Source organism: Platalea leucorodia (genome assembly GCF_965183815.1).
Source record: "Platalea leucorodia genome assembly, chromosome: 2".
NCBI lineage: Eukaryota > Metazoa > Chordata > Aves > Pelecaniformes > Threskiornithidae > Platalea > Platalea leucorodia.
Window position 1 is genome coordinate 85070301 of NC_138824.1, and position 26157 is coordinate 85096457.

At 38.5% G+C, this 26157-nt stretch overlaps 1 protein-coding gene across 3 annotated transcripts in view; it reads right to left on the reverse strand.

The window, feature by feature from the left end:
- MAP3K15 (mitogen-activated protein kinase kinase kinase 15) overlaps nucleotides 1–26157 on the reverse strand; it is a gene marked incomplete at its 5' end in the record, with an annotated part of 91318 nt that overhangs the window by 11762 nt on the left and 53399 nt on the right. For all 3 annotated transcript variants that reach the window (XR_014230887.1, XM_082337809.1, XM_082337810.1), the window contains 13 exons: nucleotides 2419–2576; nucleotides 4820–4925; nucleotides 5220–5350; nucleotides 7115–7242; nucleotides 7861–7994; nucleotides 11747–11834; nucleotides 13462–13557; nucleotides 17161–17210; nucleotides 19195–19302; nucleotides 19707–19857; nucleotides 20472–20631; nucleotides 21676–21788; nucleotides 22904–23074. Coding sequence is in view for 2 of the 3 variants with exons in the window: in XM_082337809.1 (XP_082193935.1) it covers nucleotides 2419–2576; nucleotides 4820–4925; nucleotides 5220–5350; nucleotides 7115–7242; nucleotides 7861–7994; nucleotides 11747–11834; nucleotides 13462–13557; nucleotides 17161–17210; nucleotides 19195–19302; nucleotides 19707–19857; nucleotides 20472–20631; nucleotides 21676–21788; nucleotides 22904–23074 (1594 nt within the window). The remainder of the gene's footprint in view (nucleotides 1–2418; nucleotides 2577–4819; nucleotides 4926–5219; nucleotides 5351–7114; nucleotides 7243–7860; nucleotides 7995–11746; nucleotides 11835–13461; nucleotides 13558–17160; nucleotides 17211–19194; nucleotides 19303–19706; nucleotides 19858–20471; nucleotides 20632–21675; nucleotides 21789–22903; nucleotides 23075–26157) is intronic.

Genomic DNA, 26157 nt, shown 5'->3' on the forward strand with positions numbered 1-26157 from the left:
GTGCAGAATATAAAATGCTAATAATGCATTAAGCCCTTCCGAACCATGACTCTGAGCACATTCAAAACTCAGTATTTCCTGCATGTAACATTTTTAATACATGCAACTTGTAACCTCTGCAATTAGATTGATGTATTTAATAAATAAATTGAATAAATAAATAAATAAATTGATGCTATGTCCTTTTGGCAGGATACAACATCTATACATTTACCTTGTCTGATGGAGCATCTTTATCTGATTTGTAAAAGCCCATGCGTATTTTGGACAGTGCTTTATAAATAGGGTATATAGTTTCACCACTTCAAAACTCAGCCCGGCAAGCTTTTGCTTTGGAGCACGGAGAGAAGACAGCCACCTGCTTGCTGTGCTCTGACAACTCCTCTTGACACATATCTGTCTGCCCACTCCTCCTTGTGCGCTGTGGGGACAGGCTCACACAGCCAGCTTCAGCTGGGGCAGTGTCACAAGCTGATGTTACAACCTTATGCACTAAACAAAATGCAGGACAGTCCAAACCAGGACCAGGAAATTTGAATGCACGTGTCTGATCTTATCTTTATCTCTGTGGTTCAAGGAGAATAAGTTTTGCAGAAAGCATCCTGAAGCTCTGTGGCAACATGAGTTTACTTTATCTCCATTCAGTGTCATCTGTTTGCACTCCTTTCGCACAGATGCACACATACTGTGCTCATAGATGAAATACCAGATAATGTACACTCAGCCAGGAGCCATTTCCAGTTCTGTTTCCTCTAGCCTGCTTTTCTCTACTTTATCCAACTCTTTGGTCATTTGCAATCTCTATACTGACTGCACAGCCAGACTCAGACCTTCCCTCTCCTCACCTGCTCTATGCATGACAGAATGAGCATGTGTGGAGGTGGGGACCTCAAAAGTGCAATATCCCATGTTTTCCAGGCCTGTTTTTACATGCCTGCCCAGTTGGCTTGCTTCGTATCTGGCTTCAAACCTAGCTTCCAGCTTGTTTACTTTTATTACAGAGCAAAAAGAAACCACAGTTTGCAATTTACAGTGTCCAGCAGGAAGCAGTTCCAAGCAGGTCCCAGCTGAGCCAAGAAACAGAAAACAAGAACAAATGCTTGACTGTAGCACATTAACACAGTCTGCAATAACGATGCTAAAAACTCTGCCGCATCCTTGAGGAAAGAAGGGCAAGAAATTTATTTTAAAAAATGCCGATTTGGAGACTTCAGAACACAGCTCTGTGGCCTGGAGATGCTTATGGGCAGGACATAGGGACATGCACAGTCCTGCCAGAGCTCACCTTGTGAGCCTGCGCAGAGCCCGTCAAGCACCCAGAACTGAACCAGCGCTTCCTGACAGTTCAATAAACTGTGCTGAAAAATCGGACGTGTAACTCCCTGAACAGTTCAACTACATGCCGGATACGTAAGATGAAAAGGCATCTGCCGACACAACCACGTCTGACATTTACAGCGATGTGGAAAAGTCTCTTTCCATGGCTCCCTCAGGAAAGCTTTAGTGAACCAAACCATGTTCACCCAGGCAGCTTCTTCTGAGGTAGTGTCACAAGTTGACAGCACCGAGGTGACATATTATACTGTTGAAATAACTACACCAACACCCATAACCATGCCTTTCTTTGCCTTTTAGCTGTGGTGCATGGGACAACTCACAGGCCTAGTATGACGCATGGCTGAATTGCAGCCCAGCTTACTATACTTACTGATAAAGACCTGATTTTGCTACCATGGCTCCATTACTAATTACACTAATACTCACACAGTGACTTTCAACAACATACACAAAAAAAAATTAACAATATTGATAATTTAAAGCAGTTTGCTTAGTTATGGATATGATATTTTCCCCATTACAAGAATGAGGACTCCGAAGCGTAAGTGAAAACTTAAGTACTTTACTAAAAGCCTACTGCAAGCCAGTGGAAGAACCAAAAATTTTCAACTCCACCATAGCTTCCCACCATGTCTCCCCCCAGAGACTGGGCTTTTGAAAGACGAGGCAAACAGATCCTCTAGGAGGGAAGCTCATAAAAAAAGACTTAAAGGAGCAGAAATAACTTGGTTGTCACCATTGGAGAGACTGGTTGCCAAGAAGGAAATCATAAACCAAGAGCAGGAGATAATAGAGGTAAGAGGGTAGAGAATATTAGTTTTCATAAGTCTTCAGTCATTTTTCAGGTTGCTGCTTTGAGTCATGACCTATTTCCAGCACAAAAATAAGTTATTACCCTCTAGAGCAATACAGCTTAGAGCAGGGAAGGATCCTTCAGTGATAATTAAGAGCACAGGTCAGACTATGGCTTTGTGCAAAGCAACCCATATAACAAAAGGTTAGTATCAATTAAATTAATATTAAAAAATTAAGTTAGTATTTGAAAATTCATAAACTCTATATCAAAAAAGCTGTACTTACTTTAAACATTGCTGCTTGAGGCTCCCCTAGTTCATGAAATGGAGGTTTGCCTGTTGCCATTTCAATAATGGTACAACCTAGTGACCAGATATCAGCTGGTGCACCATATCCTCGTGGTCCTTTATCGATGATTTCTGGAGCCATGTACTGCAAGGTTCCTAGTCAGGACAAAAAGAATAGCCAAGTGTTATAGTCTTCATTCTTATTAAAGAGAATTAACACACCACTAAGCAACCCAAAAATTGCCAAATGCAACCTGTATAGCCAAAATATTTGATTTCCCATACAGAAAACTAGACAGAAACTTATGTTTTAGCATCTTTTCTATATACTATCTTTTTTTTCCACCCTAGTACAAGGCTTCAAACTGCTGAGAGTATATTCACCACATAATCCAAATGCTTCCTCAGAATGTAAAATTACATCAAACAATTTTTGCAGACACTAAATTGTAAAGATCATGCATGAAAGAGGTGATGAAAACCTGCAAAGTGACAGACAGTCTTCATGAGAATAATTTTTCATATGTTTAACCCTATAATGAGAACACTAGTGACAGGGAATTTCAAAAAGTTAGTTTGAAAAGAAGCTATTTTTGTAAATATAAGATAAGATAGATAAGAATGTAAAAAAAAAAACAAACAAGTTTTACACAAAAACAATCAAGGTTGTAATGAAGGTAAATCAGTTATATGATAACTAAAAAAATAAGTGAATCCATCATAAATTGCAATTCCAGAAGTCTTTTGGATGTGCTTGGGATTTCTCACATCCAAAGTTGGGGGGGGGGGAATCTATTGAAAATCCTAAAGCTATACATGTTGGCAAAATAAGATCCTACCTAAGCCTATAGGGTCTTAACAGATGAATCTGAATGTCTGTAAAGTTTGCCTGTAGACAATCTGACTGTAATACTAGTTATAATACTGATAAACAAAAAGAACAGTAAAAATAAAATAAAAGATGGTCAATTTGGAATCACTGATATTCAATCACATACTAACAGAGCTAACAAGAGGTCTTTACAGGAAAACAGTGCACACCAACAAGAGAAACCTATAGATGTTCTGAGTATTTCAAACACTACAGTACTTTCTCCACATGAATTCCTACAAGCTCTGTTATGACATCTTTAAATTAAATTATTTTTCTTCTTAAGAATGCAATAAAATTACACTGTGGTAAAGCTGTGAACTATTCATTAAAGGACATCTGGTGAAGATAAAAGGGATTGGATATTACTATGTTCATTATTGTGACTGCTATAGAAAAAAAGTTCAAGCTACAGCTTTGCCCTCAGGCTGTGTGTCTTCATAGTATCATAGAATAGTTTGGGTTGGAAGGGACCTTTAAAGGTCATCTATCTAGTCCAACGCCCCTGCAATGAGCAGGGACATCTACAACTAGATCAGGTTGCTCAGAGCCTCGTCCAACCTGACCTTCAATGTTTCCAGGGATGGGGCATCTACCACCTCTCTGGGCAACCTGTTCCAGTGTTTCACCACCCTCATTGTAAAAAATGTCCTCCTTATATCTAGTCTAAATCTACCCTCTTTTAGTTTAAAATCATTACCCCTTGTCCTATCACTATAGACCCTGCCAAAAAGTTTGTCCCCATCTTTCTTATAAGCCCCTTTTAAGTACTGAAAGGCTGCAATAAGGTTTCCCCAAAAGCCTTCCCTTCTCCAGGCTGAACAACCCCAGCTCTCTCAGTCTTTCCTCACAGGCGTTCCATCCCTCTGATCATTTTTGTGGCCCTCCTCTGGACCCACTCCAACAGGTCCATGTCTTTCCTGTGCTGAGGACCCCAGAGCTGGACGCAGTGCTGCAGGTGGGGTCTCACCAGAGCAGAGTAGAGGGGCAGAATCACCTCCCTCGACCTGCTGGCCATGCTTCTTTTGATGCAGCCCAGGATACGGTTGGCTTTCTGGGCTGCAAGCGCACATCGCTGGCTCATGTCCAGCTTTTCATCCACCAGTATCCCCAAGTCCTTCTCCACAGGGCTGCTCTCAATCCCTTCATTCCCCAGCCTGTATTGATACCAGGGGTTGCCCTGACCCAGGTGCAGGACCCTGCACTTGGCCTTGTTGAACGTCATGGGGTTCACATGGCCCCACTTCTCGAGTTCGTCCAGGTCCCTCTGGATGGCATCCCGTCCCTCAGGTGTGTCAGCGGCACCACTCAGCTTGGTGTCGTCTGCAAACTTGCTGAGGGTGTGCTTGATCCCACTGTCTACATCATTGATGAAGATATTAAACAGTACTGGTCCCAGTATGGACCCCTGAGGGACACCACTTGTCATTGACCTAATCATGTTTTCATCACAAATCCGAAGAGCCTCTTGGCTCTAACTCTAAATCTATCATCAAACTCCTTACAAATGCTGCTAAGTCAGTCGTACCTGTAAATGTTTCGGTGCATGGATTGATTCCTGCCAGCCGTTTGGAAGTACCAAAATCAGATATCTTTACCACGCCACTATAGGTGTTCACCAAAACATTATCCCCCTGTGGTTTGGATAGGAGAGAGAGAGAGGGAGCAGGGAGGGGAGGGGAGACAGATGAGTACAGATTCCAAATCCCAATCTCAATACTCCTTCAAGTTTGCGGTTATCTTTGTAATATACCTTTCTACAAAGGAATTTTCCTGGAGCACGAGGGAGAAGGGGGTGTTTTATTCTTTCCTTTTGTTTTAAGCTTCCATGAAGCCCTATTAAAAATTCTACTTCAGGTTAGAGTAAAACTAGCTGAAGTAAATAAGATAAAAGCAAATCAAACGAGACGCACTAAAGGAAAATTTACCTTTATATCTCTGTGTACAATCTGGTTCTCATGGAGATACTTAAGGCCTTCCAGAATCTGCTTAGTGTAAAATTTAATTGTAGGTTCTTTCATTGGGCCCCACTTAGATCTTAGGAGAGCTGAGAGGCTGCCTACAAGAGTTAAGAAGAAAGTGTATCAAGATAGCAAAATCCCCAAATTAACATGAAACATTTAAGTCTGGATTAAGCCTTTGCTCAATATCCTCATACAAGAGAAATACAGTACCTATAATGAAGCCAAATTCTTCCTAGATCCCTCAAAGTAAATAATTTGCTGCTGGTCTTGACTGGTTATTTCTCTCCTTCCAGCTCAGCTTCCACCTCCATGACAGGAATAAATGTTCCCAAAGGGCTGGATGCATCTCCCTCACTTCAGTCTAACAACTGTTGAGACTGGGACTAGCAACCATTTAGCCCTTTATGAAATAAAGGCTAAAGGTAACACTGCATGACGTTATACACTATACTTCATGAACCACAGGCATGGGCAAAGAGAAGCTGATTTACTCGAGGCGGGGGTGGGGGGGGGAAGAAGAAAAAAGGAAAGAGTCTTTTCCTTGCAAATATGGGATTATCTTCTGGAAATATTCAGAGACACAGGAAAGAAAGCTCCTGAAAGAAACCGAGTAATGGATGTTCCGAGTAGGAAATAGGTCATCTGCACTTCTCCTACTTGCAATAAATCTAATCTTTTTTTTTAAAATAATACAAATATTTTAATCATGAAGCAAAATAAAGAGAGTTTTGCTTTTTCTGCTCATAATAAACTAAGTGCAGTGGGTCTACTTAATGCCAGACAAATTCAGCTAAAGGGACATTCAGTCCACACCACCAGCTTTCTAAAGCGAAGTTTCGTCAAAGAACTGTGCATAATGTGAACAGCTGGTTCCTTTTTAAGACTGGCTGCAGAGGTTAGAATAGCTGAACTGGTTCAATAATATCTTGACATTAGCAACTAATCGCAGCACACTCTACTGTTCATATATGCACAGGGAAAAAAAAGGTATGTAAACAACACCAGCTGATACTTTTAACAAGTGCAGGAAAACAAGTGGAAGAGTTGGTATAAACTCATTACATCCATATGCATCATATATGTCACAGTGTCTCAGCTTTCAGGTGAGAAGGTCATGGGAATTAAAAAAATAAAGAACTTCCCTATGCCCCAGATGTATTTAATTACATTTCAAATGTTTGTGTCTGGACCTTCCCTGGAAAACCTGAACATTTTTCCCTGATTTTCTTGTTTCTGTTTTTACTTTGCAAATTATATCTATACAAGAATTTAACACTCATTCTGGCATATACTTGACACTGAAGAGCAAATAGGAAAAGGCAGATTGAAATATAGCCTAGAGATGATATAGAGGGACTTCACATCTTAAAATGTAGAGAAGGCTAGAGGAGCAAAACTGGAAATTATGATCAAGGGAAGCATATAACTTTTATCTCCAATCTACCTAGGAAATAGCAGTGCTTTGTATATAGCAGTTACAAAATAATACTTAATTGCTCAGTGTTACTGCTCAACAGAAACTTATCCTAAAAGCTCCAGTCATCATTCAGATACTCAGGCTAAATGGACTATACAGCTCTAACTCCACTATTTTATAACACATGAGTATTTGACACCAAATACTTTCAATGACTTTCTCTAGGCTTATGATTATTACAGAAAGGGGAGAGGTTACTGGAACCTGTACACTTCAAATCTAGTCTTTATATGAGAAGAATGCCACCTGTAGTTAATGTCTCAACAGAAAAGCCACATACAGTGCATAAAAATATTAAGTGCACATCTATTTGCTTTCACTAAGTTTAGAGTCCCAGATGCTTTTGATTCCTTTGAGAGACTAAGCTCAGAATGATACAAACCTCCTGGCACCTGCTCCATAAAAATCTTAATGTATCCATCTTCTGAAACAGATCCAAGATACTGGACAACGTTCCGATGCTTTAAATATTTATGCAGTGCTATCTCTTCATGAAGAGGTTGAGAATATCTATTAAAAAGAAAAAAAAAAAAAGCATCAAGGAGTATCTCATGATGCAGGAAAAGGTTCTAGGCTATGCTTAAATGCTAGTTTGCCAACAGAATGGATTTTACGGATACTGATCCAATTCTCAGCAAACATCTTGTCCATGACCTTCAAAATGCAGTGTGACTGGCTGCCTATTCAGAAAAAGTACAGAGGCAGATCTCAGAGGAGCCCTGAAGGAGAAACACGCCCTCAGAGAATTTATACATGCCTTTCTTCTGTATCGTTACATAGTACTGTCTTTGCGTTCAAAACTCCTTTTATGCTTTTCCCCTTCCCCAAATAAAATGAGATACAACTGCTACTTAAAACCCCAAATATGTCTTATTCTAGAATTTATGATATACATATAGATTATCAAACTGTATTATTTACAATACATATCATATCTTTTCAAAAAAATAAAAAGTCCTTATTCTCAAAGGGTACTGTTCAATACTAGGAGGAATTAATAATTGAATTTTAGTATTCTGGGATTTTATAAACTAACCATACAGAAATACATGCTAAGAAGAGCAAAGTTTTCAGGCAACCACTGCAGTTTCATTAGCACTGTATATAGAACAATAAACAAGGTCTTACCTGCTGTCTCTCTCAGGTATTTCTTTGATGGCTATTCGGACCTGGTTGCTAAGGTCTCTTCCAGCATAAACTATTCCATAAGTACCTTTCCCTAGAACTACCCTGTCACCATTCTCATCGTAATCATATTCATACTGTAAGCAGAAAAGATAAACAAACAGCACAAAAATTGTTATCACTAGTATTTGACATTACAGAGAGCTTTAACAACTCAGCTATACTGAGTTCGTACAGCACAGAGTAATTCCTGCAGTACAGCTGTAGCACGGTAGGTTACCTACCAGCCTGGTGCATTACACAACTTGTAAAATTTCCATGTTACTTGCTTTACAAATCTATCTTCCCTAACCAACTCTGAAATGCATTCATCCAAACAAGGAACAGAGCATTAAGCCAAATTCAATGAAACAGTGCTGTCAAAAGAACACATTCAGGTATCGTCTCTAAGAACTGCTGACAGAGCCTTCAGAATATGTAAATGTATGGAACATAACCTATAGTTTTGAAACCAATGGTTTAATAAATAGATAAAATGACATTCTCATTACAGTGGGTGGACACTGTTTTAAGACCCTAAACTCACATTTGAGCTTAGCAAAATTAATTTCTGACATATTCGCTTCATTACGAGCTTTTCCAAAAGGCAGAAACGCTCATCTTCTCCAAGGATGATTAAATATATGAAGTGGTGGTTTCCACTGCTGCTGAAACCATGCTGGGTCATATTGCCAGCTGAATAAGTCACTGCTGGTTCACTGACTTCAGCATAGCTACAGTAATTTACACCACCTCATGGTCTTGTCCCATACGGTGATCTTACCACAGAGCTCTCCTACTATAAAGGTCAGTGAAAAAGCCTATTGATGAATGATGCTTAATCAAAGTACATCCCAGACACTAAATAAAACCAAATTTGTCATGGAAGTTGGGTTAAGCAGCACACCCCTGATTCAGATCAGGGAACTGATAAAGGATATTGAAAAAGCACTTTTGCAAAAAGTTAAGAAAGGAATTGGACGGTTTCATAGCCTCAGATATTTTCAGGAGTACATAGATCTCCCCTAGTATTTTCTCAAATCCAAGAGGATGTCCCATATGGGAAAACTGCAGGGTATTCTCTGTGGCTTCATATGAATTCTCTATTAAAAAAAAAAAAAAAGCAAACCTTTTTACAATGGCCGTACCTATTGAAATTTCTGTCAATGACCTCTTTTTCTCATTCATCCGATAAGGCGCACTCATACAGAATGCAGCCTTGAGATCTTATTTCTTTGAAATGTCTTCCTACTTCATATTACAGCTCTGCTATTGCAACGTCTGTGTGTCACCGATATTCCCCCCCTCTTCACCTCAGCAAAGGTGGCAAGTTTCATGCTGCTATATGGAAGGTGATAAAGAAAAAATGTCTGTCGTTTATCCTAACAGCATACTCTGCTCAGTGGAACTAAACTTGAGTTAGAACAGCTTTAGTACAGTTTCATTTTCGATGTTTCAGCACATCATGGTTCATAACATAATCTTGTTATATGATAGGATAACTGACCCAAAACGCCATATGTAAAACTTGTCAGGTTCTTTGGCAGAAGCATATCCAGCTTTCACAGCTATCATATGATATAAAACTGTGCAGAAAAAAGACAGCAGTCACATTGCGGAATTTAAGACTGACAGCAACCCTATCTGCAACAGGCTGGTCCTAAGCCAACTCTATAATTACTGTGGAGAAACTTATGTTCTCTAGTCTGGGTCCTATGATACATTAAAATCATTGAGATTTATAGTTCAATGCTAGTTAGTAGACAGTTTAATAGACTTGTATATACTTGATGCCACTTTACATTTGCCTCCTCTCTTTCCAACAGCTACAAAGATTGAATAAATCACTGCTGGTTGCCAAAAGTCTGAATATGTGATCCACTGGATGTGCAATTCAACCATTAGGTATGAGTAAACAAGTGTTCATAGCTGACCTTCTGTACAAATGTGGTAGGGCAGAGTCTGATCTCTAGGATTTCCTATTTGGGGTACAGCAGGTACTCTTAAAGTGATACGAACTTCTTCAATATCTATATCCAGAAGTGAATACCCTAAGGTAGAAAGGACTGCCACACTCATTCTCCTGCCAAATCCTTGTTTGCTGTAGACCTAAACTGTAGTTGCTTTCAAATAGTACTGCAGTCCAAAATATACAACCCCTTGGAACAACATTCTCCTAAGAATTCTGGCTGAAATCAGATTTTCTTCCCCCAAGCTGTGCTCAAGGCTATTTCTTCCTCTTCCCCAAATATAAACAGTTGTTTTATTAACAGTAGGAACTTCTGCTTTCTCTGTGCTTGTCAAGCACATCAAGACCATACAAAGCTGCATTTTCCATGTTGCCTCTTCTTAAATGCAAGATCTCAGGCTGCAGAAAGACATTAAGTGTCTTAGCTCATTTATAAGCTAAACAAATTAATCCTCCCCTTCTGTATCTTGATTTCTGTTTCAATGTCCTGACCTAAGACAGTAAGTACAAGGTGATAACTGTGAAAACTTCAAGATACATATAATGATACAATGTAAAGATTTAAAATTAATTTCTGTAGTCATTTCTCCATACGTCATTGATTCATGCAGAATTGTTTCCCGCTGTGCATTCTCCAGTGCTTTTTCCAGTTCAGTTTTTAAAAGGCTCCAGCCACGGTGAGCTCACTTCCTCTGAGAGACTATTATATAGGCTGTGTTGTTTGGAGATTGCCCTGCTATTAGCTAAGTCCATAAATATGCAATGTAAAATCTGCAGCTATAGATAATACCCTGTCTTTGCCAAGGCAGAGCCCGGACCCTATGCTGAGACCACAGACGTACGTATTAAGCTGGGCTTAATAGACATGCATATCTTGTATTTTTCACTTGAAGAGAGAATTCTGTGGCCACTATGCACAAACTTCCATGCAGAAACTCATCTTCCCCACCATATGCAATTACATTCAACAGTACAGTAGAGGGTTGTCTTCTTTCTTAATCCTCTTCTGAAGCCTCAGGTGCTACAAAAGGATCACTATCATAAAGAGCTGCTCTGAAACATAAGCCTAAGAGACTTGCTGGAATGAGACACAGTAAGAAAGATACCCAGCTCAAACAAACCACAGTAAGGCTTTTACACTCATTAATAAAAGTTACAAGCTACTTTTTATGATGGCATTTCAGATTTCAAAACAAATAAACAGATGCACAAGGTATGTACTTAGTGCTACAAATCTGGACATTTGCTATGAGGCAGTGTGTCTTATGAAGACATGGATTCGCCTGAGCTCACATAAAATGTGAATAATCCTTTCCAAGTAATTTTTTTTTCCCCTCTGTACTGATTATAAAGAAAGCCAACAGCTACCAGGTTCCTAACACAGATGTTTCAGTGATGAGTAAAAAGCACAATGGATTAATCTGATCCTAAGTATCTGCAAATCTCTGTGACAGAAAAAGCCTGTCAAATGAAATTACCTGGAGTAGTAATAGTATCAGGTACCAGCTAGAAAAACTGAAGTCCCTTTGCTAAATGGCTTTTTCATAGAATTTATTTAATATTTTATCTTTTTTAGCCACTTAAGCCAGCTGATATCAGATGATTGTCATCTATAGATTGATTGCAACATAAATACAAGATCAGTAACACCCTTCATTAGGGATTTATACAGTTTGCAGCAGTAACAGTCTCACTTCATTAAAATTTGTTTTTTCAAATGAATGCAACTCCTGTGTACAAATAGTTTTGTAAGAGTTGAATTTTCATATACAATTAAGGAGTTTAAATGGTATTTATTATTTTTCTAGCATACTGATATGAAAATGCAGGGAAGATGGAGAACAAGTTTCAGAGTTCTTGGATATTTTATCCTTGACTTACCTCCAATGTGTCTCCATCTACTTCTCCTTCTAGTTCCAAAGTACTGCCAGCTGCATCAGACAAAATTTCTTTCACCAACCCACAGAATCTAAAAAAGCAATAAATAGCACAGGATCAAAGAAAAATATCCTTATGGAAGGAGATTAAACAGATTCTTCACAAGGTGGGCTTTGCTTTCAAGCCAATAAACTGACTAGCATGTTCATAGGTTTCTTTCATTACTTACTTTCTCCATATTTACCCTATTTTAAATGAGAACATCAAACACACACCGAAAAGCCTACTTATTTATAAAATTATTTTATTTGCTGTAGTAGAACCCAATACTTGCTTGTTATTGTAACTGCATAGTAAAATCTTGGTACTCTTGGTACAACTCAAATATTTTTGCTGTACACTTTGGTGGAAGGTGCTTAGTATGGCCTTGTCTTTACAAATGTAATTAGAGAAAAAGTTAAGATATTAAAAACTGAAGTACTGATTTTCAGTGCTTCAATTCAGTAGCGTTAAATTTGCGACATCATATTGGGTGGTGCTCCTTCTTGTAGTGATGAGAATTGTGTTATCTTCGGTTTAATTTAAATGTTCCTATGGACTTTGGTTGCAAGTGTGATTACTCAGTATTTCTGAAAATCAGATTTTGTGGTTTCTAGTCAGGCATCCAGAAAGCCAAGGATATAAAAGCAGTAATATGTTTTGAAGAACAGAGTTTTAACTAATTTCACATAGTTCTTCGGGATAGAGATCCTTAAGTACAAGACCATCTTTTCCTGTAGCTCCCTGCCTAAGCCACTCACTTTTTTCCAAATTCCATAACAAATGGTTAACAATCATTAAAAATTATGATAAAATATTCACATCTCTTTCACTGACTAATAGACACATATCTCTGGAACAGACTCCTGTTGTGCACTGAATAAGGCATAAAAAATGTGACCGTGTTTCATAACACACAAATTGTGGTGCCAAATTAAGGCTGAGCAGGTAACAATAATTTTAGTATTTCCTATCTTTTACACACTGCACTCTGCATAGCTAGTAATTTTCTTTAACCTGAGTTTATTCCATGCAATACATAAATAATAATTATTCAAGAAAAATAAATATACCACCCAACCCCAAATATTACATGTATGAACAAATCACTCCTACTTAATTCAGAAGGTTTATATGCCAAATATCAGTCCTTGGGAAGAATTTGGTCTGTAAAGATTTAGGCCTGAAATTCAGTTAGCATTCTCACTGTTTAGAGACAACAGATCATCAGGAAGTATTTGAATACAGGTGCAAACAGTAACAGATATCTGTGACACAATATAAGCTAGAAATTTCTATTCCATCTAGTTGCTCTTACTTAAATCAAACTGAACAGGTACATAAGGGAACGTAAACAAATGTAGTACCTTACATGACATGGCCAAGACACACAAAAAGAAGATAATAGTTATAAATTAGAATAAGCTACTTAAGCCTTTTCTCAGACCTAATGACTTGTAGGTAAATGGATCAGAACCAGCCACCAAGTGTAATGGGACACTGCTGTCATCACCCTAAATATCATTGATTTTAGTTCATTGCTTCTGCATCAAGAAAAAAAGAAGTGAAGAAATAAATAATTAATTTCTCAAGCAAAAATGTTAGCTTTCAATCTTTACTAAACCAATTCTATTTAGGACACAGATCTTGCATGCAATACCCACACAAACTGAACTCACCTACTACATTGGTTTTCTGTAGAAAAGTAGATTTGAAAGTCGTCAGAGTTGTCATGGACATAAAGAAAACAACATCGTTCATCAAACTTGGAAATGCTATAAAATTCACAGTAAGAAAAGATTATTTTGGACGTAACTGTTCAAAGAAGTAGAGCAAGACGACTTTTTTTTTTTAATTACAAACACTTAGCAAACACTTTTTTCAAAGTTAATTACCTCATAGAGGCAGTATGCAATTATATTTATTTTCCTTACAACTAGAAGCTTTGAGTTTATTTATACATTCTATAACCTTATCTCCAACTTGACAAATGATTAAGCTACTGCTTACTTTGGTAAAATACTTGTTTATCTGAAGTGTTTTGAGGTTTGTTTGTTGTTCACCTCCCCTTATGTTTTTATACAGTTCCACCAGATTTCTTGGTATTTGATGACACCTCTATGGAAAATGAATTGCTTTGACACTAATCTAGCTATCAGGAAAGCTTTTCTTTTAAGCTTGACAAGTACTTTTCTGGTTTTTATAATTCCATTACTCCTACAGTAAAACTGAACTGGGAAACACCTACAGTGTAGCAGATCCTTAACAATATATACTTTTTATGGCCTTAATACTGATAAACAAGTTTTGGGATGACCAATATTTACTCCAAACTGCAGCAATAATTCTGACAAAGTGATGATTTATTGCATACTGTGTCTTGCCAGTGTCATACACATCCCATCTAAATGCATTGAAGTGAAAAGTGAAGAGGCCATAAAACATAGTATCAATATGAAAGTAAATCTAGGAATTAATCTCTTATTCCAAACACTTGCACTTCAGTATTATTCTACATAAATGCCAAGTTGTTATGCTTGTTAAGGTATTCTCATAATTTTTGTTCATTTTTTAAATAAAATTGATTAGATTCTTGCCTGATCTGTTTAGTCAAACTCTCAGATTTTGCTTAGCCTCTGTTGAGCCAGTTAGTTAGTTGAGCTAGTTAGTTAGTTAATCATAGAATCATAGAATGCTTTGGGATGGAAGGGACCTTTAAAGGCCATCTAGTCCATCCCCCCTGCAATGGGCAGGGACATCTTCAACTAGAGCAGGTTGCTCAGAGCCCCATCCAGCCTGTTCTTGAACGTTTCCAAGGGTGGGGCACCTACCACCTCTCTGGGCAACCTGTTCCAGTGTTTCACCACCCTCGTTGTGAAAAATTTCTTCCTTGTATCCAGTCTGAATTTACCCTCTTTTAGTTTAAAACCATTGCCCCTTGTCCTATCGCTATTGGCCCTGCTAAAAAGTCTGTCCCCATCTTTCTTATAAGCCCCTTTTAAGTACTGAAAGGCTGCTACAAGGTCTCCCCGCAGCCTTCTCTTCTTCAGGTTGAACAACCTCAGCTCTCCCAGCCTTTCCTCGTAAGGGAGGTGTTCCATCCCTCTGATCATTTTTGTGGCCCTCCTCTGGACCCTCTCCAACAGGTCCATGTCCTTCCCGTGCTGAGGGCTCCAGAGCTGGACACAGTGCTGCAGGTGGGGTCTCACCAGAGCAGAGTAGAGGACCCATACATGACAGTAGACTATAGTAAAGTTGCAGAATGTTACAAGACCAACTTGCTGTAGCATCATGAAGGGCTACATGGACAAACGTTGCAAAAAAATTAGAATTTTGCCAGAAGATTTTTTCAGAAATACATGAAAATACACTACACTATTCTGTAACTTCATTCTGGTATAGCAATTTCTAGTCTAGCAAGGCAGATTAACACATACCTGACACGAGAACTAAGTGACAAAGCAAGATGATTCTTCCAAGGGCAAATATAGGATAGACAAGACAGTATCTAAGTAACAATACTGGATTATAAACAGTGTAACGCATGTGGTATATAAGATGAACTGGTTAGCATAAATACAAGTTAAGGGTTTTGACCGAGTATAAGTTAACTGAGACCACTAATTTTTTTTTCACTAAAACTAATGCAATTTCAAAAGTATAGCAATTGCAAGCTGTCACATACAAAGCAAACATCTAATTCCACTAAGTTTAAAAAGATTGCCTCTTTGAGCTTTGTAAACCCCAGCAGTGACTAAGAATCAAAGCAAATGAATTGCTTGCTTCCATTTAATTAAAAGTTATCTTTCTCAAAGATTAATTTCTGTGCAATGTGTTGACTGAAGGTAATTAATATGTTTCAGAAACGTTATGCCGAGTTATGCTCAGTCAGCTCCACAGACTTCAATAATGACAACTTCACATCCACTCACGTTGCATTGGAGTAGTAGCATAAAATATCACATTGAATTCATTTAAACCAAAACCTGCTTCTTTTAGAAGAAAATACTGAAGTTATGGTAGAATCTATGTCCAAATCCACAACTGTAGGCTTTCACAGCAATCACCATTCACCTTATTCAGAGAAATACTTTTTCACTGAGCTTATTTGCTTAAGCAAATTATACTAGTTCAGAGAAAACAAACTTGGGACGTAAAACTTAAGGGCTTATGGTCAAAATCACAGCCCAGAAGGCCTCTGCTTTGAGAACCACAGAACTCATTAGGTATCTGAATTTATGCTTGTACTTGAATCAGAAAGTTTGTCAAGCACTTAAGTTTATGCGCTTACACAAGTGGCCCCAGCCAACAACCATTTACGTCCCTAGAAAGGCCAGATCCACCAATGTAGTGACTCACAAACACAGAGAGAAGGCAAAAGCCCACCTCGTGTTCCCTGTGCTTACAGCTCCCTGTGGTTCTTAGCTACAGCCTGCATAATGCAGACATGCAAGAATGCCATAGACATACTGCCAGGCTGTACAGATAGGTTTCATTTTGTTTTCTCTCCTGGTTCTCTGCCTCTCCCCTTTCTGGCAGAAAAGTAGCCCAACTTAAGATATATAAGCTAGCTTCTAAATGTAGTTGTATTTTGCAGTTGTTAATACCGAATGTGAATCTTTTCTATCCTTTCAGTTTTCAGAACAACCCTGTTCTTTCTATATAATATTCTGGTCTTCTTTTGTACCCATACTTGGACCCATTTACTTGTGACTAGTGTTTCCATTAATCTAGGCATCACAAAATGGAACTACTTTAACTATTTAAAGGCTACTCCTTGAGAAACTCCACTAGCAGTCTCCTTCCAGCTCAAGAATCCTGTCCTTAGCACAAACGATGTCCATGCCTCATTTAACATTTCTCTAATAATCCAAGTTTTAGCTAGTAGGTTTTTAGATAGAGCCATATCAGAAGCATTTCTGAATTCCAAACAGAAAATAGATACCATAGTTTCCTTTTCTTAAAGGAAAACAGACAAACTGTTCTTTCATTTATGGAAGGAAACAAGAATAGCTAAGGGCTCTTCTTTCCTTCTGCCCTCCATGTTTTTAAATGCAGAGATGGCAATAATTCACTGAAAAAATTAGAAAAATATACAAAAAGCAGGTACATGATTGAAAACAGGGAAGTCTACCAGACAATACACACACACACCCTCCCCACCCCCTTAGATAAGTATTCCTATGAGAAATGTACAGCTCTGCCCATGCATGGAAAGACAAGCTTTTCGGTGTTGACATTTCAAAGCAGGCTGGGCAAAACAAGGTTTTATAACAGGCAATGCAAAGCAGAGATTTAAGGCAGAATCCAGATTTCTCAGTTAAGGGAAATATAAAACATAAACAAAAACCCATTTAACTTTTTTTTGACATACCAACCTTATTCCCCTAATGGAAGAAGCTGTAAAATTCCATTCGTGAATCTGTTTCTGTAAAGAACAAAGAGCTATAATCAACCACAGTTTAACCTTGACTTACTCTTGAAAACAAAGTCACAGCATGGTAAGCAAAATAAAGTTTTTCCAACATATCTCTTGTCCTTTCTTTCTTTCTTTCCCCCCAAATTTCAAATAAGATTGATGTATAGGTAAAGAAAGGTCATACATTGCTATTTTACTCACGTGAGGAAAAATTAATATAAATGGCACAGGGTGAAAATAAAGGCTGCATTTCCTCATGTAAAATTAAATTTGAAGACTACATCTTGAAGTACAATTTACCAAACATTATGTTTTGACTCAATCCATCAATGTTTCTTTTTAAACATGGAGCAGACTATGCCCTACTCTTACCTAGGCTCGAAGGGAAAGGAAACCTGTGCCCTGGTGGCGAAGGCGGCCAATGGCATCCTGGCTTGTATCAGAAATAATGTGGCCAGCAGGACCAGGGAAGTCATCGTCCCTCTGTACTCAGCACTGGTGAGGCCGCACCTTGAATACTGTGTTCAGTTTTGGGCCCCTCGCTACAAGAAGGACATCGAGGTGCTGGAGCGTGTCCAGAGAAGGGCAACGAAGCTGGTGAAGGGTCTAGAGCACAAGTCTTATGAGGAGCGGCTGAGGGAACTGGGGTTGTTTAGCCTGGAGAAGAGGAGGCTGAGGGGAGACCTTCTTGCTCTCTACAACTACCTGAAAGGAGGCTGTAGCGAGGTGGGGGTCGGTCTCTTCTCCCTAGTAACAAGTGATAGGACGAGAGGAAATGGCCACAAGCTGCGCCAGGGGAGGTTTAGATTGAATATCAGGAAAAATTTCTTCATTGAAAGGGTTGTCAAGCACTGGAACAGGCTGCCCAGGGAAGTGGTGGAGTCCCCATCCCTGGAGGTATTTAAAAGATGGGTAGATGTGGCACTTAGGGACATGGTTTAGTGGTGGACTTGGCAGTGCTAGGTTAACAGTTGGACTCAATGATCTTAAAGTTCTTTTCCAACATAAACAATTCTATGATTCTATAGAACTTCATACATCTTCCTAAGAGGTATTGAGCCAAAGACTTTGGCCCAGGGAGCACACTGGAGGCAAAACAGAGGAAGGACAGCCTGTGCCTAAGACTGTAGCCCTCCACAAATCTCTAGCTAACAGCTGGATCTTATTTAGCACTGCCAGATACGCATCGAGAATTTGTTCCATAAAGCAAAGTTGTGTCAGACACATTCACTTGAAGTAGCGAAGTAGAACAGTGTACTGCAAAAGAAGTTCACAGATCCAGGTAATTATGTGGTCTTCTCTTGCTCTAACATGCTTCTTTTCCACACTTTGCCTCTGTACATTTTTAGTCTATTCTCCACCTATGTTGTTCTGATATTAAGAAGGGGTGGTGAAATACATTCCAGATTTCAAGTCTTTCAATGTGAAACTGAAATTATTTCTCACTTTTAAGAAATCACACTGTCCATAGCTGTGCCTACTCCTTTCCGAATCTCCTGTGCCTTATCTAATAATCCAAGACGCCAAATATTTCATCTCTTGACACTTATTTGTCACAGGCTGCCATTTTTTCTAGTTTCGAGTCTTATAATTGTAAAACTTTAAAATTCCTAAAACATTAAACGCAATACTGGGTTTTATCTTTTCTTTTTATCTAACTTTGAGCTGCATCTTAATAAAAATCACACAATTTTAATGAGAAATATTATGAGCAGACCAAATAACCGAAGCACTTCTAAGAGACATGGCCAAGATAAGTGAAATCTGAACTAGAGGTCAAAACCACTTGAGTTCTAATCATAGTCCCTCCTTTTATCTTCTCTGTAAAAGGTCAACTTTCATATCTGCACAAAAAGAGATATTGAGGCTTGGGCTTCACAGAAATGTAGCAAACTTCAAATTATTGTACAGTGCTCCAAAATCTACATATAAAAAAGTGACTTTAAGCATAATGAATCAGAATACATGAAACACCATCTGCTGGTAGTTTTACCATTTCAGTGGGAGAGACATGCCACAAAGAGAGAGATCTCTCATCTGCTTCATTGTTGATTGAAACGTATGCAGGCTGGTAGACTTTAGTTGGTTCTATCACCAAAACCTGAAGAGAGACAACATTTTTCCTTAATAAACCAGCAGTTAACACACAACAGTATCTTCAGATGCTCTGATATAAACAATGGGTAATCTCAAAGTAAGGCCTAAAAAATTTCCAGGGGGAGAGAGAAGGGCAAGACAGGGCAGGAAGAGGCTGTGTTCCTATGTACAACAAAACAGTACAATCACAATTTGTTGTAGGAGACTTAGACGTATTTCTTAGAACGCTTTTAGGGTGGTGGGTTAAATGTTTTTTATAGAGTAAAGATCAGCAGAATACAGGGTTTTGGTTCATGCAATGAAATAACAGGGAGTTATGTAAGTATTGTGTTTAGAGTCTTCCAATTCTTGTTATATCCTATCCAGAAACATAAGCCATACAAAACTTGTTTGGACATAACATCTTACTGGAAATCTCAGTCCATTAGTTGTTTCTTTCGTTGCCTCAAAAATTATATCTAGCCAGAAAGTCAATCTTTCTTGTCTAGGCGAATGTTCTATGGTGAGTTTCTTGAAATGCTGAATTAACATCAGATTCTGAACTAACGATTTCAAGTACCTAGAATGTATTGAATTAGTGAGTTAATAGAGAGAAAACAAAATTTGACCAGATTCTCAAAACCACTTAATTGACTTATACATTCAAAAAATTAACTGCAAATTAAATGTACTTTATAAGCTACCATAGTGGAAATTATTGTGTTGATTTTTACAGATTTCTGGAAAGAATAGCAAGTTTAGTCTAAACCTGAAGTCATAAACTCACATGGATGTTCATGAACACTATCTTTTTGCAGAAGGGTATAGTTACGTGAGTAGTTACACGGTGATTAGACAGGACGTTATGAGCTAGAAGATGGTGGGGGAAGGAAGCAGCAGCTAGCTAAACTCTGAAAAGAATGGTTTCACAATTGTTTCACAAAGAATCATCACTAATTTCCAAACTCTTTCTTATAAAAGATGTGCTTCAATGGGATATAAACCCAATAATGATGGGTAACTTAATTTCTTACCTTCCCCCTTCCCAAAATAAAAGGACAGGGTATAAAGTCAGAGTTACAAACAATCTAATATGGAAAAATCCAGTTAAGTTATCCAAGTGATTACAAGATTTTTCTAATTTGTGTATTTCCCCATAGCTGGGTACTTGAGCTACAGCCTTCTACCACATACCACACTGGAGGTTTCAGCTTAAAAAGTTTCTCTGCTGCTTGTACTGCTTTACCAACATCATTAGCCAGCATGCTCACACTGAAGAACTGTCCCACATCCCAGTAATTGTTCATTTTTTCTAGGCTTCCTTTTCTTCCCAATAAACTGTTTAACCGTACACCTGTAAAATTTCAATTAAAAACCATATTTTTCTATCAGTAAAACACTAATAAGTGTTTTTTACTGATAAGTCTATCAGTAAAAGACTAATAAGACTTGATTAAGCATTAGTGATAAAAACAAAGTGGAGTAAGTTTTCCCCAGAAAAAAAAAAACAACATTGCCCAACACAGAGGCTGGGTCTCCAAATAACATCCCCAATACAGTTCAGCCTGTCAGAACTCCTACCACACACAGTGTTGAAAAACCTCTTGTGCTACCTGTCTGGGCTATCTGCCTCCTGATTCTCAGTGTAAGCTCTGCATCAATGTGTCCTTGAGATCTGCATCTACTGCAAGAGAGCAATGGCTAGAGGCTTCCACAAGTCCACCCCAGAGTAAGGTCAGGGGAATGATGTAAAGCCACATTTGCATTCTTCCCCTTTAAGGTTCAAGTATGTATTTCAGACAGGATCTGATTTCAAATATAATTTTCAACTATTATCTTTCTAGGAAGAACTCTTTATCTGTTTCTATTATATGACTTCTTTATAGATGTATAGTGGTGGGTTTTAGTTAGCACCTACATGGAAGATGTGAATCTAGGTAGACAACTAGTTACTGTCCTGGTAGATCCTTCCAGGCGAGACTTCCTGTGGATCTCTCAGTTCAGGGACAACAGAAACCCTGTGGATTCTTCCCTGGCATCCCTGAGGAGAGCTGGGCCACACTCCGTCACTTCCTTTGTCCCCTGTTACCTGTGCAATGGGATAATCTCTGTGGTGCAGTAAAGGCAGTTTACGGATGGTGCTGAAGTTGGTCCTTCCATGTTCCTCTCCCATCTCTGGGGCCCTTTAGATGGGCCAAGTTACTAGAAAGCTGCTCCAAGGCAACAAGGGAAAAAATGGTCCTTCAAGATCCCTGTATTTTAGCCTGCCATCCAGGACCTGCCACTAAATAGCCTGAACCACCTTTCTGTCTATGCAACCCATCACTATCAGCATTTTGTTTTCTTCACAGGGAGAGAGGCAGAAAACTTGTCTGTGGCACTGTGTGTGGATATTTACCTATTTTTCTCAGTTCCATTGAGCTTTCAAACTGTTGTCCTGCAACAAGTAGCAAAACTGCAAGGTTAATTCCAGAATACAGAGTTGACTGGAGTTCAAATCCTTTGCGATACCTGCAGAAAAGAGTCAAGAGCTCACATCTCATTGTATAGAAGAACTGAAATACTGCGAAGTTCTGGTAAGTATTTTAAGCTATTAATTTACTATAAGGACTATATGGCTAGTTGGTACCAATGGCACTCTTTGCAAAAAGCACTTGAAAGAAAGTAGCTTTTTGTCTTATGGTGAGAAAGAAAAACTTCTGCTTAGTTTTATGTTCTGCCACCTTGTGTAGCTTTGTGAAAATACAACAAACTGGTTACTGCAAGACTCTTAAATCCAATAGAACCTGATTTTATTATATTATTCATATGAGAAAAGCAATGAAAATATTAGTCTTCAGTGCAAGTTTTAAAAAAAAGGCTCCAAGCCCTTTGTGTTAAAGCTTCACATTCATTAAAGGTAACTGAGACACAGCTGTCAAAGGCTGAATGCACGCCACCAGCAGGATGAAGAGATCATCTGAAGCTTCTAAGTTCACTGCTACCCATCCATGTTGCACTAACCATGTTGAGGTGATTGGGGGGCGGAGGGCAGGGAGAGAGGGGAGCCTTTCAGAGTTACAGTACAAACCCACATTGTTAACATTATTGTACTCAGCAGCAGTTGTGATGATTATACAGACGTACCTATGTGAACAGTAGGTCAGTGAGAGCCTGTGTGCACATGCATGCCTTACTGTCTTAAGAAAATTCATAATGCAGTTTATCAATATTTTTCCTTATATACAGTTAGATCATTGCATCTCCTGGGGATGCAGTGTGGATACCATCCTTGCACAGAGGACCAACTCTCCCATGATTTCACTTGTACTTCATTTTGGCCTTGAAGCAGATTAATTGTGTATTTTCTCTACAAAGATGCGGGTGAATCATCGTTCTCCCCCCCCCCCCCCCCCCCAATAAACTAAGTGTATAATTCTATATTCATGATAGTCTACAAAGAGAAGCAAGGAAACACCTATCCGAAGATCTGGCGCTCAGTAAACGAATTACTCAAACAGGACCCTGACAAAAAAAGAGGTAAGTAGAACAAGTGATCTTCTAATTCTTACAGCCCTGCTTTTCACAACCAGAAGTAAAAGTCTGAAAACATTTTTAAATAGATATTTTTGGGTATTTTCTGTTACCATTCAATGGCACGATCTCGACTATTGGTATCTTTACAGTCAGAATCAAGAAACATATCCTTGTAGATCCTCCCACATAAGCAAAACATATCTGGAGCAGGGTGATCACACGTCTGCAGGACTTGAAGCATAACCTGTAGTGCCTTCTCTCTGTCACCTGCATTATTTCTTCTGAAATCAAATACAGAGAATAAAATAAATGAGTTCAGATCTGAAACAGTAACTGCAAGATGGTGGAATAACATTATCTGACATCCAACCCACAACCCATCCATCACTACTATATACAGACTTGACTTCATTTACACTGATGTATGATAGTTGGTTGATGGATAAAACCCAAATGTATTCTCCTATCATGGGACTCTACTTCTAGCTCACATAAGAACTGATTTAAGCCCAGAACTCCTCTATGAAAAAAAAATCTGCCGTCTAACTTGTTTCCTCCCTGTATAAGCAGGCCGACTGCATATCCTGCAATGAGAAACAAGTGCTTCTTTAGTGTTCATACCTGACAATACGTAACAAAACTGGCCATTTTCAGCATTTGACCTGACAGCTCACTCAGCTATGCCCAAGATTTGTAATCTTGAATCCAGAGGATCCAGAGCCAATACCAGGCAAACTAAGCACAGGAGAAGCCAGGTCAATCCTATTTCAGCCAAAAGAATGATGGAGCTCAATATGGGGCCTTTGAACTACAAAAATAAAAGGGCAAAACTGAACTGTATTTCTTTCTTAATTAAAATTCTTCAGATCAGAGAAAAATCTGGAAAACAAACAGCTGTCATAAAGCTTCTTTTGACAAATATTTAACAATCGTATCAGTAAGAAATCAGTAAGTAACATTGCAGTTCCTTATTATTAAACATATCAGAATTTTTGCCTGCCTTTACCTTGTTGTTTTTGTAAGTTTAGAATTCACTATTTTACTGCAAAAAGTCACTTAGAACAAACAAAAATGTCTATTTGCAAGAGTAATGCAAACACAGCTGAAGAGTTTAATAGCCTCTTCAAGACATTTTTTAATCACCAGAGAGATTTAAAATATTTACGAACCCCTTTTCAGAACTGTTTACCATTTTTTGATCTCTACCTAGGTATCCAGGAACAGGCTTACACGTACTCTGATTACTCTGTCAGCAATACCAGTAGCAGATAATGGTTTCTGGTAAATTTATTATTTGCACGCCCTGAAAGGATTAACATTTACTGTAAAGCAGCTCAGTTCCTTAGGTAACCAGCTGATGCAATAAGACCAATAACAACACACTGGTAGCAAAATTCAGGCTTCCATGGATGTTAAGTGATGGAGAACACCTAATAAGATTAAACAGATTTGTAGCTAGTTGTGTGGGCTTCATCCTGCCTTTCATGTCACTGGCAGAGTGTAAACTTTCACAGCGAGTACTCGAATATTTTTTAAAGCATTTTTTCTTCAGATTGACTGTTGTTCTGAAATTAATACTGGTCTTCTCTAATAAGCACACAAGGAGAAAGTTAGTATCTTCTTTCAGTTTTACAAGAAATAAACAGAAGTTAAAAAGTGTGGGGGTAAATCCATTGCACAGGTCAGCGTGCTCTAACGAAACCTGTTCTGAACTAACCAGATTCTCTCAGTAAGAGTGCCCAAGTTTCACCGTTGTTAATACAAACACAGAGAAAGTTGAATAAACAGAGCTTAGAACAAAATTAGGCCCTAAAACGTAAGCCCAAGTCCCAGGTCATGTGTAACGTGGTCACAGAAGCAGGCACATGTTCAACGTTTTGCTGAAAACACAAGAAATGCACAACTAGTACCTAACTTACAGCACTTTTGCATGGAAAAAGAAAATTAAAAACATCACTGCTTCACAGACAAGACAAACTTTGACTCAATTCTGCCTTGTATGAAAACAGGTTAAATATTAATGATACTATTAAGAGGTGTTATGTACTGATTGAAAAAGCATAACTTTAGAGAAAAAAATACAATGCATAAAGCAAGACCCTGCTTAAAATAGGACACTGTGCAGATTAACACTTCCAGACATCAAAGGATGAACCTGTACACACCAAATACAATACTAGGAGTATTTCAAAGGACCAAGCCCTAAATAAACAGTGTACTAGAGGACTCAAAATAAAATTAAAGGCTTCTATCTCTAATAAGATAAGGAAAACATCATCATGAAAAATATATTAAAATAAACAAAATTTCGGATGTGACTAGTATACGCTAATCTAACAGGGTAGTATTAAACAAAAATCAGTTTAGACATCTTTATATTAAACTCTATTTTTCACAGCAGCAGAATTTGATGCCCATTGGGCAATACAAACCCAACATACTAATTACAACAATCTACAAATTTGGGAACAATTATTGCCTTCTAAAGCAATCCCCAAAAGAGAGGGCTAACCAGGGCTGGGGGCGGAGGAATCAGAAAAATCACATAATTTAGGCTACAAGCAACTTCTCTAAGTCAATATGAAAATATACTGTTGGATAATATGCAGAACCTGTTATGCTGAACCAAGACAGATTTTCATTTCTTATTTCATACCCTACACTTTGTCGGATCTGCATGCCTGATGGCTTGTAATTTGTTTCAAGGTATCTTGAAACATGACTGTGGTGCTATCAGTACAGTAAAAGAGATTACCTTAAACCCTCAAGGCTGTAGCACTGGCTTCTGTTTTTCTTACCCAATATCAAATATATTAGCTTCCCCACCTTCCCTAACCCACATTTAAAGCCATAGTAGAGTGAATCACACAAATGCGGGTTGAAAGGGACCTCTGGAGGTCATCTAATAGAACCTCCTGCTCAGAGTCGGACAATCTCCCAATATGGCAGCCTTGGCTTTGTCTGAAAAGCCGAATCTTTTAAACCTCCAAGGACAGAGATGTCATGGCCTCTCTGAACAAGGAAAACTGAAGTACTGTATGTTACGATGTACAGTCATGAGAAGGAAGGCAGAAAATGTTCTCTTTATGCAGCAAACCGGTGCACCAGGTGAGACTGATTCTGCAAAGCAATTACCCTGAATATGAAGTTTTATAAGTCAGAGCAGAATCTCAATAGGCTACTACAGAAAGGACCCTACCTTAAACAAGTCTGCATACACATACAGTGAAAAAATAAGTCACTCTTCATGTTTTGTCTGGGCTTGGGGAAGCAGTTTTTAAAATCACTAATCGCAATCTGAAAATTCTTTCAAAATACAGTTTTACCTTTACAAAATATATTTTGATGGTAAACGGGCTAGAAA